Source organism: Suncus etruscus, chromosome 4 (genome assembly GCF_024139225.1).
Source record: "Suncus etruscus isolate mSunEtr1 chromosome 4, mSunEtr1.pri.cur, whole genome shotgun sequence".
Taxonomy (NCBI): domain Eukaryota; kingdom Metazoa; phylum Chordata; class Mammalia; order Eulipotyphla; family Soricidae; genus Suncus; species Suncus etruscus.
Window position 1 is genome coordinate 54,283,070 of NC_064851.1, and position 15,839 is coordinate 54,298,908.

At 39.4% G+C, this 15,839-nt stretch overlaps 1 protein-coding gene across 1 annotated transcript; it reads right to left on the reverse strand.

The window, feature by feature from the left end:
• Positions 1–3,477: 3,477 nt before the first annotated feature.
• PRSS35 (serine protease 35) lies at positions 3,478–4,707 on the reverse strand. The gene has a single exon (XM_049772254.1). It carries the CDS (start codon positions 4,705–4,707, stop codon positions 3,478–3,480), a length of 1,230 nt encoding a protein of 409 aa, XP_049628211.1.
• Positions 4,708–15,839: the final 11,132 nt, after the last annotated feature.

Below are 15,839 nucleotides of genomic sequence, written 5' to 3' on the forward strand. Positions count from 1 at the left end.
CATCAACATAAATATCTCATTCTTGGAGATTCCAGAATAGATTTTGGTGGAGCCCAGGCAGTAGACTTGTCATATCTGTCGTATGTCACTCCTATAAACAGTCAGTTTGGGAAATGACTAAGCAAAAGGTAATAATTGAAATGCCATTAAAATAGTTGAAATCCAGTGCATTTACACTTTGTTGGTCTATTTGAATGTAGATAAATCCAGCAGAAGAAAAAACATCTAAATTTCTAAACACTTCAAATAATAAAGATACGAAGTAGCTTTTTCATTTCCTCTTGTCTGAAAATTGAAATATTTAGTTACTAGTCATAAAAGGATGGTCCATATGGCATTATGCTACTCTAGATTTCACTGAAAATCAGAATTTAAATTAGGTGTATGTACAGAAGAGAGACACTGTTTTGAGTGTACCCACTGAACACCCAGGACATCCCTTCATGGAACCACATCAGTCTTGCACGAAAACACAGCAAATGGCACAACTGCCCATGGGGTACAATAGTGTCATTTATTTTCTCAGACCACAAAAAAAGTCCTTAAAAGTTAATGCTCTGAGTGCAGTGGCAGAATACAAAATTTAGTTTAGTCTCAAGTAACACTTTTTTAGGCAATTGCTTGATAAAGTGGTACTTTGGTTTGGAAATACAATCTTGGTATGAAATCCATTCTTATTTTTTAAGGAAAAAAAGTAGTTCTATAATTATTTCAAAAAAATTTTGTTTTTGGGGGGAAAGCTAGACAACACTCAGGGGTACTTAGGGCTTATTGCTGGCTCTGTGGTCAAGGATCAAGCTTATAGGGTTCTGGAGATCAAATCTAAGTGCCACATAATAATAATCTAAGTGCAAGATAAACAGCCTACCTCACAGAATGATTGCTCCATCCCCCATTTCTGAAAATTAAAAAATTAAACTGTTTCTAAGAGTGTTAGAAGTAAAATATTCTGTCAAATTGTCCATTAAATGTTGTTTTGAAGGGAATATATATATATATATATTCCCAGGTCTTGCTATTGGACTTAGTGACTTCTTGTTCTATACACTCTTTTCTCCAATATTATGTTGTTTAATAATACAGTATCTGGGTCAATGGCAGTGGTGTAAATTATAAATGAAGCAAAAATTTTGGGGTCTTGATTTTTATCAGTTAATGGGAATGATAAACCTAGAAAGTAGAGCACTTAAGTAGGAATGGGGCTTTTCCTTAATTTCCAAAAGCCTCGGTATTCTAAAGACTATTCTTGGGATGACCCAGAACTGCAAAGAAATAGGTTCTTTGAAAAGCTTTGTTCTTCTAGCTAAATCATAGTTTAATAACAACAAAAAAAAGTGAAAGTGGTAAATGACTAGTTTCAGACAATAAGAAACATCACTCCAAATACACTTGTTATCACTCACGCTTTTTCTCACTGGATCTTTCTCTCTCATACACACACACACACACACACAGTTTTACTCACATGCACATTAGAACAGAAATTTAGGGCTGCAGTTCCTGAATTTTACAACACGCATGATTATAAATAACTTAAGTCCTTATATTAATATGGCCAAAACTAACCCCTTTTTACAATCATTCAACAAGTTGCTGTCTATTCTAGGAATTTGTATTGAGTACCTATGCTGTGTTTTGTTCCAAAGAGGCTCCTGAAATCATGTTTGCTTAAGCTGCATGAGTGAATAATATAGTCTTATTCCTTAATAAATGTAATTAGAGCCTTCTTTGAAGAATGACATTTGTAAATTATATTTTATTTTAGAGAAAGAACATAGTCACAAATTTACCCTATTTTGAAAACTGAACTTTGTCAATGGTGAAAAAAGCACTTTCTTGAAAAATAATATAGAATTCCTTGAGCTTAGAAAAAAAATAACACTTCATAAATAGGAGACAGTATAGCATAAAATGATGTGGTTTTTCAATAATGACCATTTTAACTGTTAAACCGTCTATTAAAATACAAGAAAAGTCATCTATTTTTTCAAATATGTTTTTATTTTAGAGGTTACACAGTTATACTCAATGGTAATCAGGTGCTACCAATATCCACACCAGTAGAGTTGGGGTACATGGATATGTAAGACAGACAGGAGTATAAAATTGAATCCAGAGCTTAAAGATCAAAGGTTCTACCATATGAATCACATCCTCAGATCATAATTACAGATACTCCTCGCTTAACAACCAAGTTCAATGACCAAGTTCATTTCAAAGACTTGGTCGTTAAGCAAATTGGTCATTAACTGAGGAACTGCAGATACTGTATACAGTAGTACAGTATATGCACAAAACTTGACAATACAGTATTCTGAATAAGTAAAATAACGAGAAAGATCAAACTGAAAACTTCCACTTGTTTTAATTTGCATAGGTTGTGTAATTTCCACGCAGTACTGCAATGTATTACAGAACATAAAGTTAGTAAAGTAGGTACATTAAGGCACCAAAAACCACAGTACTGTACTATAGAGTGTACAAGATGGAAAAAGGATATATAAAATAAAACAATGGTGAAGAGATGGTTGTAAGTGCAAGCAGTCACTAAACAGGTAGGTCATTAAGCGAGGAGTATCTGTAGTCATAAATACTCATATTTATGAATATGATATATGAAAACTTGAAATATCTCATCCTCCCTATTTTTAAACTATACTTATTTAATCATAAGAAATGTTTCTCTCTTATTGTAAATAATACACATGAATTGATATTTTAAAGCAATAAAAGTTAATAATTTTGTGTATAAAGCTTGCCATTACTTTTAATCCTTTTATGAAGAAGCAATAGCTAAAATTCCTCATATCCAGAGAAAACACAGTGAAAACCTTAAGGTCAAGAGGTTACTTGAATCTATCTCAGAATAGACCAATCTGCATTGTAAGTTAGTCTTTAACTGTATAGTCTAGTTGTATTCTAACTCTGGAACTAACAATCTCTACAAACAATTTCACATAAAAATGCTGGCATCCTCAAATTTTTTTTGGCATAAGACCTTGAGAAAAATTGCGTGTTATTTCTAGTACCAATTTGACATTTTAGAGTATGTAATATTTTAAAAGACATTAAAAAATTCCTAAAAATAAAATATAAGAATATAAAGAAGAGGGGGCTGGAGCAGTAGCGCAGCAGTAGGGCCCTTGCCTTGCATGGGTCTGACCCAGGACGGACCTCTGTTCTATCTCCTGTGTCAGTTCCCCAAGCCAGGAGCGATTTCTGAGCATATAGCCAGGAGTAAGCCCTGAGTATGCCCCCCTCCCCCCCCCCAAAAAAGAATATAAAGAAGAAATATATTTAGTTGAAAGTCTGGTTTCAATATCTGTGCTAAAAGATCTCTCCAATGAATAAACATCTAATTTAAAAAAACGGTCATTAAAGTGTCAAAATACTAATAAACTATGGAGTGAGACTAGCACAATATCAGACTTGGTTTCCTCTGCAATACAGACTACTCAATCTCATTTCAGGCTTCTGTTAGCCGTAAGTACAATTGCCATCGTTTCCGTGGATCCAGAGGCAAATCTGAGCATACTTGAGAGGAGTTATGCGAACTGCCACATTGTAGTCCTTCTGAAGTCCATGAACATCCATCCACTGGTGACCTGAATAGACTGCGATGATCTTGCGCTTCCACTTCTTTGTTCCTGGATCTCTCAGGCGCAGATAGACCCCAGAGCCAACTGAGCCAGACTCAGCATCACAGTATTGATAGAGGAGATCATTGGACTCATCAGACACTCTGCAGAACCGGTAGACTAACTGATCTGCCCTATCATGATCAAATCCTGAGAAGTGGATCATTCCACCCGGCAACTTCTTGATGGTTGGACTGACGCCTAGTTCCATGTATTTCTTTTTGTGAGCACGTTTCAGTTCCAGAAGAGCATAATCATAGTCCAAGGAAGTATCATCTCTCACTCCTCTAGTCCAGCCTTTGGGGATATGTGTTTTCTTGACCTGGATCCACTGGAAGGAGGGCCTCCCATCTGTGACTGCGTGACCCCGAGCAGATTCTTTTCTTCTCTTTCCCACCTTGATTCGCTTTCTAAGATTCTTTCTGGCACCCTTTCTTTGACTTCCATTAACATCAACTTCTCTCCTGCCCCTCTGTCTCTTGACATTTTTTTTTCTCATCTTCAACAATCCTACTCTTAGCTTCTTACTCCCTTTGATATAATTCCTTCCATCGTGAACACAGTGAGCAGCTGTTAAAACATGATTGGGGGAGATGAGAACACCACTGCAATTCATGGAGATCTTCACAGCAGTATTGAATGGGAAATTGGCTAAGAATCTTTTGTCCAAGATGCTAAACCTGCTATCAGTGCCATACACCTGCCTCTTTCCCCTAACAGACACTCCTTTAGAAGTGATATTCTGAGTAGAAGAAAGGACCAGATCTTTCACTTTCACTGTGGTTAAGGTCCGGGTGCCATTTTCAAAGATAGTCTCAAAGGACAGAGAATTTTCTAAATCAGATAGATTGGGTGCTGGCAGTTTTTTGTGGCACTCTATGCCACACACTCTATTCAACAACATTTTAGACTTTGCTTCAAATGTAGGACTTGTGAGATGGAAAGTTCTTTCACTGACAACATGGGGTAATTTTTTCAAATGCCATGTGAAATCCTGTTCCATGTCAGATCCATCAATAAAGATCCATCCCAAGGTGAAAAATATTAAACAGAATAGCAGGTTTTCCATTTTGTTCTTTTCGTCCTTTAAAATAGAAAAATAGACGTAAATGTGGGTTGGGGGCCTTACATATACCACAAATAGTCATTCACACTTCTTAGAGTTACTGAAACTAGCCAAACAGTCTACTGAGAAGGCTCATACATACTTCTAAAATCAAAAATCTGTTTTCTATCCATCCTTGCACCTCACTCACTTGCTCTTCTTGCTATCACTACCCAGAAAACCCAATGCATAGAAAGCAAAAAAGCTTTTCAAGGGTAAATGTCTAACAGCTAGGGAGATTGCTCTAAGTAGGAGAAGTCTGGTTTCAGTTTCTACAAACACATGGACTCCCCACCCTACCCCAAGTATCACCAGGAGCAATCCCAAATAATGAGACAGGAATAGCCCCTAAGTACTGTTAGGTGTGGCTTAAGAACAAAAGAGCTAAAGTTTCATAAGAACAATAAGAAAATCCTAGAAGTTTACTCAATTGCACACAGCTTTCATGTCCTTCTTTATGTTCCATTTCAGAACTTCCCTGTGAATTTCTATTGCTAACACTAGATGCAAGGCAGTCCAGATGGCAAATCAAGGTCCAGCATTTAAACATCTGAGTTGTGAAAAGGGTTTTTTTGTTTGTTTGATTGATTTTTGGTGTATGTGTGTGTTGTTTGTTTGGGGTTGGTATGGCAGGTAGTTTTTTATTTATTGTTGTTGTTTAGCATGTGGGATTCAGTAAGGGAGAGAAGTTTAATTGGTTGACAGTGCACAAAGTGGTTGTCACATATGGAACCCATCACATTTGGGAAACCCACCTCTCCAGCCCACAGACCCCATCCTGATGAATTGTAGACTGATAATGCTATCCACAGCCAGACAATTCCCTAGTAGGTGATTTTCCTTCCAAATAGTGTTGTAGTGCCCAAAACTCTCTCATTCTGCCAGACAGTGCTGCTAAATAGTCTTCAAAATGTGCTGCAATTCATTTCAATGTGAAGGAAAGTCTGCAACCTGCCAAAAACTTCACATGTTTATCAAATATTTTAGAACCTACTCCTAAAGACTCTAAAGACTAAGCTGTCAATTGACTCTGTGCTGAAATAAATGACAAGAACATTCATTGACAATATGCCCATTTCTGTTCAAAATATATCATAGCACTGTTTTTAAGTATAATTTCAGAAATGGAGACAATGTGGTGTCTGCTTTAAAAGTTTGGCATCCCTGAAGAAGATGATAAAGTTACACAGATGTTAAATTATAGTAACCTACTACTTCTGTTTCTCATCACAATAAAAAAATAAAACCCTTCTTTTCTTTTTTGCAGTTTTTTTCAGGACATATTTTCATACAAGCAATGGATATTGTGTATGGGGATCAAATTTGTGGTAACTAGAACTAAGAGACCTGAAGGGGAGCCTTCACTGGCTCTTTTACACTTACTGACATGGGAAATGCACAGCAAGTGGTTCCCAACTCACTTTCTATCTCTCACATTGATGGTTATTTGAAAGCAAAGTATTTCTGTAGCTACATTACATTTGCTTTTATTAGGCCTTAGAGCATCTTATCATCAAAATAGTTATAGCTACTCATATATCAGTCTCAGTCAATTGGAGTTTAAAAAAATAATTAGTTAAGCCAAGTTACAAAATCTCAACTATTCCACTAATTTAAGAGGTTAAGAAGCAACACAATTAATCTCAGATTCCTCTTCTGCAAAGTCAGAACTTCGGCTACTCCCACTGTGAATGACTTGAGCATTTGAACATTGGACAGAAAAAGAAATTTACTCAATAGGGAAAATGTACCCGCATTAAAATTATTTAATTTAACATACACCAATCACATACTATGTACCCAATATTAAGGACAATCTTAAATTTCTAAATACATTTTTTTAAAGTTTTCTTTTAAAGTCTACAGTTTTCTGAGTAGTCTGGAATAAAAGTAAGAATGCTCATTTCCAATACCCTTTTACACTAAGGGAACTCTTCTAATATTTCCTAATAAAAATAAAATTCCATGTGATGCTTGGCTACTACTTTCCAGCCTATAATATATTATTTCACTAGAATTTTAACATTCTGTCCTTTAAACTACAAACCAGATTCTAAGCACAATTCTCCAAGTAGCAAAGTATGACTTTCATTTCCTCTGTAGAGACCATGTATTTGGGATAAAATAAGAATTTCATAAAAAGGATTCAGATATGCATGCAGCCTTTTTAAAATTAGATAGGAAGATCTCAGAAATCCGAAAGCAATGCTTATACTTTTCAAACTCTTTTTATTATAGAAATTACAGATAGAATTGAAACATATTTTTTAAAAAAAGAAAAGTATAATTCCCATGAGCCCTTCATTTTGCTTCAGCAGGATTTGTCAGACTCCCTCCTTCACCCTCCTTTCCTTTTCTCCCCCACCCTCTTTTGCTGTGGTATTGTGAAGCAAATCCAAAACTTTTCTGCTTCACTTATAAAATGTCTTCACTACCCCTTTGGGTGGCCTAGAGGACCAAGTTGATGGTCTACCAAGTTGATGGCAGGGAGCCGAAGAAGGGGTGAGTTAGTTTTCATAGTAGCATTCATTGCTTAAAAGGAGTGGTGACTTTTCAGGAATGCGTTTTTACACCACCTTAATGGCATCTGTTAATCATTTAAAAAAAAAAAAAAGTGGATCCCCCTGGTACCGCTTACGTGGAGAGAATTACACTGCCCGCCCAGAGTAACATTCGGCTGGGATGCCTTCCTTGCCTCTGTCACCCGCGGATTGTGGGACTCCATCCCTCTCTCTGAAGTGCTGCAAACTCTCTTCCCTGATGCATCCTCAGATATTCCCCCATTCTGTGGCTCCACCTGCCTGCTGAGGGACCTCTATCCTTACCTCTCGAGTGTCAGGACTTCCCGAAGGCTCTGCTGGAACCCAGAGATCCCTTGGAGCTCCAGGGGTGGCTGCCAGCGTCTTGCTCCCCGCAAACCCTAGAGCTATAGAGCAGCGCTGCGTTGCTTCGGGGAGTAGGGTGAGGAGATGGGGGACGAGGGCGCGGGGAGGAGCTGGAGGAGGAGGTGGGCAGGATGGAGTCAGAAGGAAGGGGGGACAGAGGGGAGGAATTCTGGCTCCAGCTGCAGCACGGCCCCAGACTGAATGAACTGTTAGGAACGATTTTGCTTGGCTGTCCTGGAGAGGCTGGTCCCAGCCAAGTCACATCTCGGGATTCAGGGGGACTCAAGAAGATGGTCGGGTGGGACCCTGTAAGGTCTCTGGGGAGTGCTGAGTCGTTCTTTGAAACGGGGTTTGCGTCTTCCATCAGACCCCAAGTAATCTCTCTCTCTCTCTCTCTCTCTCTCTCTCTCTCTCTCTCTCTGTCTCTCTCTGTCTCTCTCTGTCTCTCTGTCTCTCTCTGTCTCTGTCTCTGTCTGTCTCTGTCTCTCTCTCTGTCTCTCTCTGTCTCTGTCTCTCTCTGTCTCTCTCTGTCTCTGTCTCTCTCTGTCTCTCTCTCTGTCTCTCTCTGTCTCTGTCTCTCTCTGTCTCTCTCTGTCTCTCTGTCTCTCTCTGTCTCTCTCTCTGTCTCTCTCTCTGTCTCTCTCTGTCTCTCTCTCTCTCTGTCTCTCTCTGTCTCTCTCTGTCTCTCTGTCTCTCTCTGTCTCTGTCTCTGTCTGTCTCTGTCTCTCTCTCTGTCTCTCTCTGTCTCTGTCTCTCTCTGTCTCTCTCTCTGTCTCTCTCTGTCTCTGTCTCTCTCTGTCTCTCTCTGTCTCTCTCTCTGTCTCTCTCTGTCTCTCTCTCTGTCTCTCTCTCTGTCTCTCTCTGTCTCTGTCTGTCTCTGTCTGTCTCTGTCTGTCTGTCTGTCTGTCTGTCTCTCTCTCTCTCTCTCTCTCTCTCTCTCTCTCTCTCTCCCCCCCCCCCCCACTCTTCACCTTAACCCATCCACTTGCATCTTCCCGGTTCCACTCCTCCTCAAGGGGGCGCACGTCAGTTTCAGGCTCTCCTAGAGAGATCTTGGCTTCTATTAGATGAGAATTCATAACCTATTTCAGTCCCTCCACAATTCCAACATCCTTTCTCATAATCTTTCTCCTCATTCGTACAGTCTTCTTTTGTGGCCAATTGTAAAATAAAGCATCATTAACTCAGCAGCTACCAAGTTTCCTATTAAGAGCAATTTTTTTAAATTATTGTTTAGGTTGTTTCTATATCTACATTTCTTTGGAGGCATTTTCTAAAAGTTTACTGAATTTCCTGGGTGGTCATGTTTATGTGATTTTTCCACGATTTTCTGTAGCCTTGTGTGAGTGTCAGCACATTTGCAGAAGCAATCAACTCTCCAGATTTTGTAGACTGACTTTATTAAGCAAAGCCTTCCACATGTAGGTGAGGGCACACTAGAACATACTGTGAACTGAGTGGAGTAATATGTTGCTAAACCAGATTTGAAAATATTGAGGTAAAGTGTGGCTCAGGCAATCAGGAACAACATCAACCATTGCATAGACTACAGACTATGATTGCAGGTCTGTGGATACCAAAGGAACCAAAGGGATGAAGGACAGAAAGAAAGAGGAGAGTCAAATGAGTCATGGTGGCAGGGATTGGTACTTTGTTTGTGGTTGTAGTTGGCAAGATAGACGTTTTTTTCTTCATTTTTGCCTTTTGGGGTCACACCCGGCAGTGCTCAAAAGTAGTTTGTGGCTTTGTGCTCAGAAATCATTATGTGCTGTGCTTGGGGGACCATATGAAATGCCAAAATGGGAACCCGGATTGACAACATGTAAGGCAAGTGCCTTGTCCACTGTACTATCACTTCAGTCTCCTACTTTGAAGAGATATCAATTGTACTCCCAAAACATGCAGTTATACAAATTAATTTTATTTTCAAAATTGAAACAAAACAGATCCTTGGTGAGTACTGAAAGGGGTCCTCAGAGGCTACAAAGAGCTATTGCAATGCTTATAAATACAGTGGCAAATCCTACTAGTCTCTAACTTAATAGGGTGTCTGGATTCACCTGTTTAGAGAAAAGGGACTGTCAGGGGCAGACTCAAGATGGAGTCTGTATGGCTTGCCTTCTTTTCCCACAGCATGAACTTTACTTTTGTGAGGCATGCATACGTGCCAAAGTCACAGGAAACAGCACAGATCCTATTGTAGATTATGTTCTGAGAACTTGTGACAATTGAATGCATCTATAGAAATTAAGTATAGAAACAGTACATTGTCCTATCAAAAGTTATGAGAAACAGATGTTGGCTATAGAATGTAGGAATAGGATGTACACAAATGCTCCAGGCTTGACCTGTCTAAGTTGACCTGCCTAAGTTGACCACAAAATGTTCTTGAGAAAATATCAAATTGTACCTTGTAAATGAAGTCACCTGTAATACAAAGGCTGTTCTTGTATTTTTCCTCTTCTCCTCCCTGCTCTGCCGGAGTATATAAGCCAGTCATCTGCTTCAATAAATTTGACCCTTGAACAGAACACTCTCTCTTTATTTTTCAGGCTGGAACCCCCTCACGAACCCATGAATTACTAAGGGGACAGGGACAAGGGACAGCAGCAGTTGATTCTTGCAGTGGTAGGGCTAGTTAAAACACACACACACACACACAAACGCACACATAGTGCTGTGGATCAAGGTTGGCAGCAAGAGCAGGGTGCATTGGATACTTGAAGATTTTCTACTCTCAGTAGACTCTCCCATGTTGAGTTACCAGAGATAAGGGGTAGTGGAGGCTAGAACAGAAGTCGGCCCAGGGGTCAAATGCAGATGCAATGAACAGATTGATGCCAGCTAGTGACAGAAGACAGGAATTGTTCCAGGCCCTCAAATAGCTGCAAGGGCTCTAGCTTGAGAGTGCTTTTCTACAACAGCTCCCCTGAGGCTTGCTCATGGTAGAAATGACTGAATACATCCCCACCCCAACCCCTCATGGGGTGCAAAAACATAGCTAAGGCACTATAGTCATGGGAATCAGCAGCAAGAATTTGAGTTGATGTTCTATAATCAGCAATCATAGAGATCTGAAGATGTGCTTCTCCTGCTCCAGCTGAAGAGATTAGTTGAGAGTGGGAGGGATCAAGAGTCCTGAGGAAACTGGTTTTAGTGGACACAAATACTTATGTGTCCAGAGATTAATGTGCTTGGATGACAGCATGGCCATGAGACAGAAAGAAAAGCAGCAATATTGGCAGCAGCAGTGGAGGCTTTGGAATTAAAACAGACATTTTGAACTGAGATCAGTGCAACCAGACAAGAGTGTGGCCACTGTGCTTTGCTCAGTGCTTTGCTCTGCAACCATACATTGCTTCTAGTCAAGAGACCCCAGGACAACTCATAAAAAATAAACCACCACCACACTGCAAATGTCATAATGGGAAAACAATGCAGAACCCCATGACTCTTAGTGAACAAAAATAGTAGTTCTGAAGATCACCTAGTATCACCCAACTATATAAGCATCTCTGACAAGAACTTTAGAGAGAAAATATTAAGGATGGTCCAAGAACTCAAAAAAACCATGGAATTAACAGTGAACAAGACTTAAGACCATATGAGAGTAGAAATGAGAAAACCTCAAACGAAAATAATAGAACTGGGGTCCGGAGAGATAGCATGGAGGTAAGGAGTTGGCCTTTCATGCAGAAGGTCGGTGGTTCAAATCCCGGCATCCCATATGGTCCCCTGAGCCTTCCAGGAGTGATTTCTGAGCATAGAGGCAGGAGTAACCCCTGAGCACTGCCGGGTGTGACCCCCACCAAAAAAAAAAATAATAATAATGGAACTGAAAAATTTTGTGGCAAAATAAAAAATTTACTAGAAGTTCTCATCAAGCACAGTACCAGTTGCTGAGGACATACTTGGTAAGCTGGAAAATGAGCTACATAACATCTGTATACAACAGAAAAAGTTGGAAAGAGCCTCAAAATAAACAGAAAATGAAAAATATTCTCAAAATAAGTAAACAGAGGAAATAGGTCTACAGAATTCAACTAGAGCAACATAAGACTCATTGGGATCTCAGAGCAGCCAAAGTCATTATTGCTGAGAAGTTTCCAGAGTTGAAGAGTGCATGTACCCACATACTAGATATACAAAGAGTACCAGCTAGAAGGTTCCCAAATACAAGCACACCAAAGCACATGTTAGTAACAATGATGAAAATCATATGATATAGAATACTGAAAGCAGCAAGATCTAAAAGGTAAAATAAATACAAAGAAGCAAACTTAAGATATACAGCAGATTTATCACAAGAAATCCTCCAGAAGGAATTGGTGGGATATAGAGAAAAAAGTAATCAATGAAATAAATACCTCTCTAAGAACACTTCACTGAACCAGACTTTCAAATTCAGATTTGATGGAAAGACAAACAACCTCATGTATAAAGAACAGGTAAGAAAATTTAGACTCAAAATCAACTATAAAATAAGAACTGAAGGGTCTACTTTAAGCAAGACAGACACCACAAACACAGAAAACTCCTACAAAAAGATGACTCAAAATTCCTTGAAAATCATCTCTGTGTGTATGTAAATCAGATTTTATTGTTCATAAACGACATCAATCCATACAATTTTTAAGTCAGCATATTTTTAGAAAATATACTTCATATACAAGTGATGGTCAAATTAAGAAGTTTTCCCTATTTACAATACCGCTCAAGTCTTCACATTTTATAGAAAAAAGTAAAAACATTTCATTGACATAACTAGCAGCATTTTTGTCACCTTTGAATCATGATACATGATTTTCTTATCTTCAGAGTCAAAGTTTCTTTCCATGAGCAGCTGGAACAGTTTCCAATTTTTATATAAAAAAAATGTTGTGGGGTGAGGCCGGAGTAGTGGCACAGGACATAAGGCGTTTGCCTTGTCCATGTCAGCCTAGGACGACCATGGTTCAATCCCCCGGGGTCCCATATGGTCCCCCAAGCCAGGAGCAATTTCTGAGAGCATAGCCAGGAGTAACCCCTGAGCGTCACTGGGTGTGGCCCCAAAACAAAAACAAAAAAGGTTGGGTGGGATTTGAGGACCTCATCCAGTGGGTCACTCCTAGGGGTGCTCTAAGCCAAGCACCTCAACCTCTGCACTGTATTATTTAGTTTGTTTAAAACAAAAAGGCAAAACAAAACAAACCACCCACCAAACTACACATCCAGCCCCAAATGCTGGCTGATGAATTACAGTGGTTTGAGGTTTTCATGTTTTTATCAAGAGTTTAAGGGACCAGCACGGTGTCGCTAGAGGTAAGGCATCTGCCTTGCAAGCTCTAGCCTAGGATGGACCTGGATTCATTCCCCAGGCGTCCCATATTGTCCCCCAAGCCAGGAGCGATTTCTGAGTGTCAAACAAGTGTGACCAAAAAAAAAAAAAAAAGGAGTTTAAGCAGTAAAACATGATCCCACTTTTGAAAATGTCATTGACTTGCTTCACTACACTAATCTTTCCTTTGTAATTCAAATAAGTCACAGAGTTAACCTGCTCAAGACCCTGCTCTGAGGAAGGTGCTTGCTTGCACACTGCCATCCTGGGTTCCATCTCCTAAACCCTGCCAGGAGTAATCCCAGTACAGAACCAGATGCAAACCTGAGCACAGCTGGGTCTGGCCTTAACCCTCCCCCCCCCTCAAAAAATAAAATCCTCCAATCAAACAACTTAAAAAAAAAACAAGTGTAAGAAGAAAAGAACAACAATCAGACAACATTTTTGAGCGTTTTTTAAAGTATCTTAAAACTGGAGGCATATGAATACTTTTGGATGGTTGTGAATCACATCAAAACATCAATAATCTGGAAATAATCTGCGAAAACAATATCAACAGGTTCCTCGATTCAAGAATTATTAAAAAAAATTTAAACTCTGCTAAGACCTGAGAGAGCACAGCAGTAAGGCTTTTGCCTTGCACTTGGCCAACCCAGGACAGAGGGTGGTTAGATATCCAGCATCCCATATGGTCCCCCGACCCTGCCAGTAGGGATTTCTAAGCACACAGCCAGGAGTAACTCCTGAGCAAAGACGGCTGTGGTCCCCCTCCCCCCCAAAAAAAAACCCAAAAAACCAACCTCTAAATCTGCATGACAGTTTAGGTAAGACTCCAGAGTGTCAAGAGTTACAGAGAGGCTCAAGCTGAGAAACACTGGGGTACATGAAAAGGCCATGCCAGAAACAAGCTTCAATGGAACTTGGTTTAAAACCAGAGACCACCTTGGGGCGAAACAACTGAAACTGTCAAGAGCAAGTGACAGGTATCTGCTAAAACTTCAGTCTCTGAAAATACAAAAATGAAGGTGCTTTGGGGCCCCATTACTTTTCAAATGCTCTCCTGTGGAGCGGTGGACATTCCAATTTTTCTATTCCACACAACACTGACAGATGGACCCAAATCAAAAGTAAAAACTGACATTTATTCTTTTCATTTTAAGTTTTTATGCCATTCCTGGCTTTGTGCTCTGGGATCACTATTAGCAGGATCGGAGACCATACATGGTGGAGGAAATTGAACCTTGTTAGCTATGCGCAAGGAAAGGCCTTAACTCCTGTTCACCCTCTCTGCCCGACCCAATATTTATTTACTCAAAACCAATAGACCTAACCGCTGGCCTTTGCAGAGGGAGAAGGAATTACACTATAATATTGTGTACCAACTCCCAATGTCAGTGTCCCAAATGCTCTGAAGCCTTCTAGGCTTCAGATGTTAAGAGAAAGCGCTGGCTGGCGGCCATCATACAACTGCTCTACAGGGTCCCCTTTGCAGGCCTTGGCATGGGTGCAGAGGAAGAAGGGTATAGGCCCAAAAAGTTGGGGTGTCCTCTTTGCATGTACTTGGTGGCAGGATAGTACTGGGGACCACCACAGACTCTTAGGGCAGCACCACACTGCTGGCTTTGGGGGATCTGGGCTGGGAGAGCCCCAGAGACATGGCAGGTGAGTATACTCATCTCTTCTAATGTAAATAAACTAAGTGCACTAATTATGAGATATGGAGTGGCAAAATGAATAAGAAAATTGAATCAAAATCGAATGCAACATTTTGCTGCTTTCAGAAAACACATTTGAACCTCTCACCACTCCTGTTCAACATAATAATGGAAGTACTTGCCATAGCAATTAGGCAAGAAAAAGATATCAAGGACAACCAGATAGGAAAGGAAGAAGTCAAGATTTCACTGTTTGCAGATGACATAATATTATATTAGAAAACCCTAAAGACTCTACCAAAAAAACTTCAAGAAACAATAGATTCATATAGCAAAAAGGCAGGCTACAAAATTAACATGCAAAAATCAATGACCTTCTTATACACAACTAATAATATAGAAGATATGGACAGTAAAATAATCCCATTCACATTAGTGCCACACAAACACTAATACCTTGGATCAACCTAACTAAAGAGATGAAAGACTTATACAAAAAAAACTAAAAAACCCTGCCTCAAGAAATAAAAGAGGAAACAAGGAAATGAAGACACATACTCTGTTCATGAATTGGGATGATTAACATCATTAAAAAGCAATCCTTCCCAAAGCATTGTACAGATTTACTGCAATCCTTCTTAAAATACACATTACAATTTTCAAAGTGGATCAAACACTCCTGAAACTCATTTCTAACAACAAACACCCACAAATAGCTAGAGTAACCTGTAAGGAAAAGAATATAGGAGGCATCAGATTCCCCAACTTTAAATTGTACTACAAAGCTATAATTATTAAAACAGGATGGTATAGGAATGAAGACACAACTGCAGATCAATGGGATAGACTTGAGTATTCAGACAATGGTCCCCAGACATACAATCAATTAATCTTTGATAAAGAGACAAGAAACACAAAAATAAGCAAGGAAAACCTCTTCAACAAGTGGTGTTGGGACAATTGATCAGCCACAATCAAGAAAGTGAACTTGAACCTCCATCTAACATCATGCACAAACGTCAAATCCAAATGGATTAAGGACTTTGATATCAGACCCAGAACCAAAGGGTATATAAAAGAACATGTAGGTAAAACACTCCATGACATTGACACTAAAGTTATCTTCAAGGAGGAAACATCACTCTCCAAACAAAAAAAAAAAAAACTGTGGTACATCTACACAATGAAATACTACACAGCTGTTCAGATAAATGAAGTAATGAAATTTGCTTATACATA

Excerpts from the sequence above, each read along its gene's own strand:
- PRSS35 (XM_049772254.1), bottom strand. The coding sequence starts at position 4,707 with ATGGAAAACCTGCTATTCTGTTTAATATTTTTCACCTTGGGATGGATC.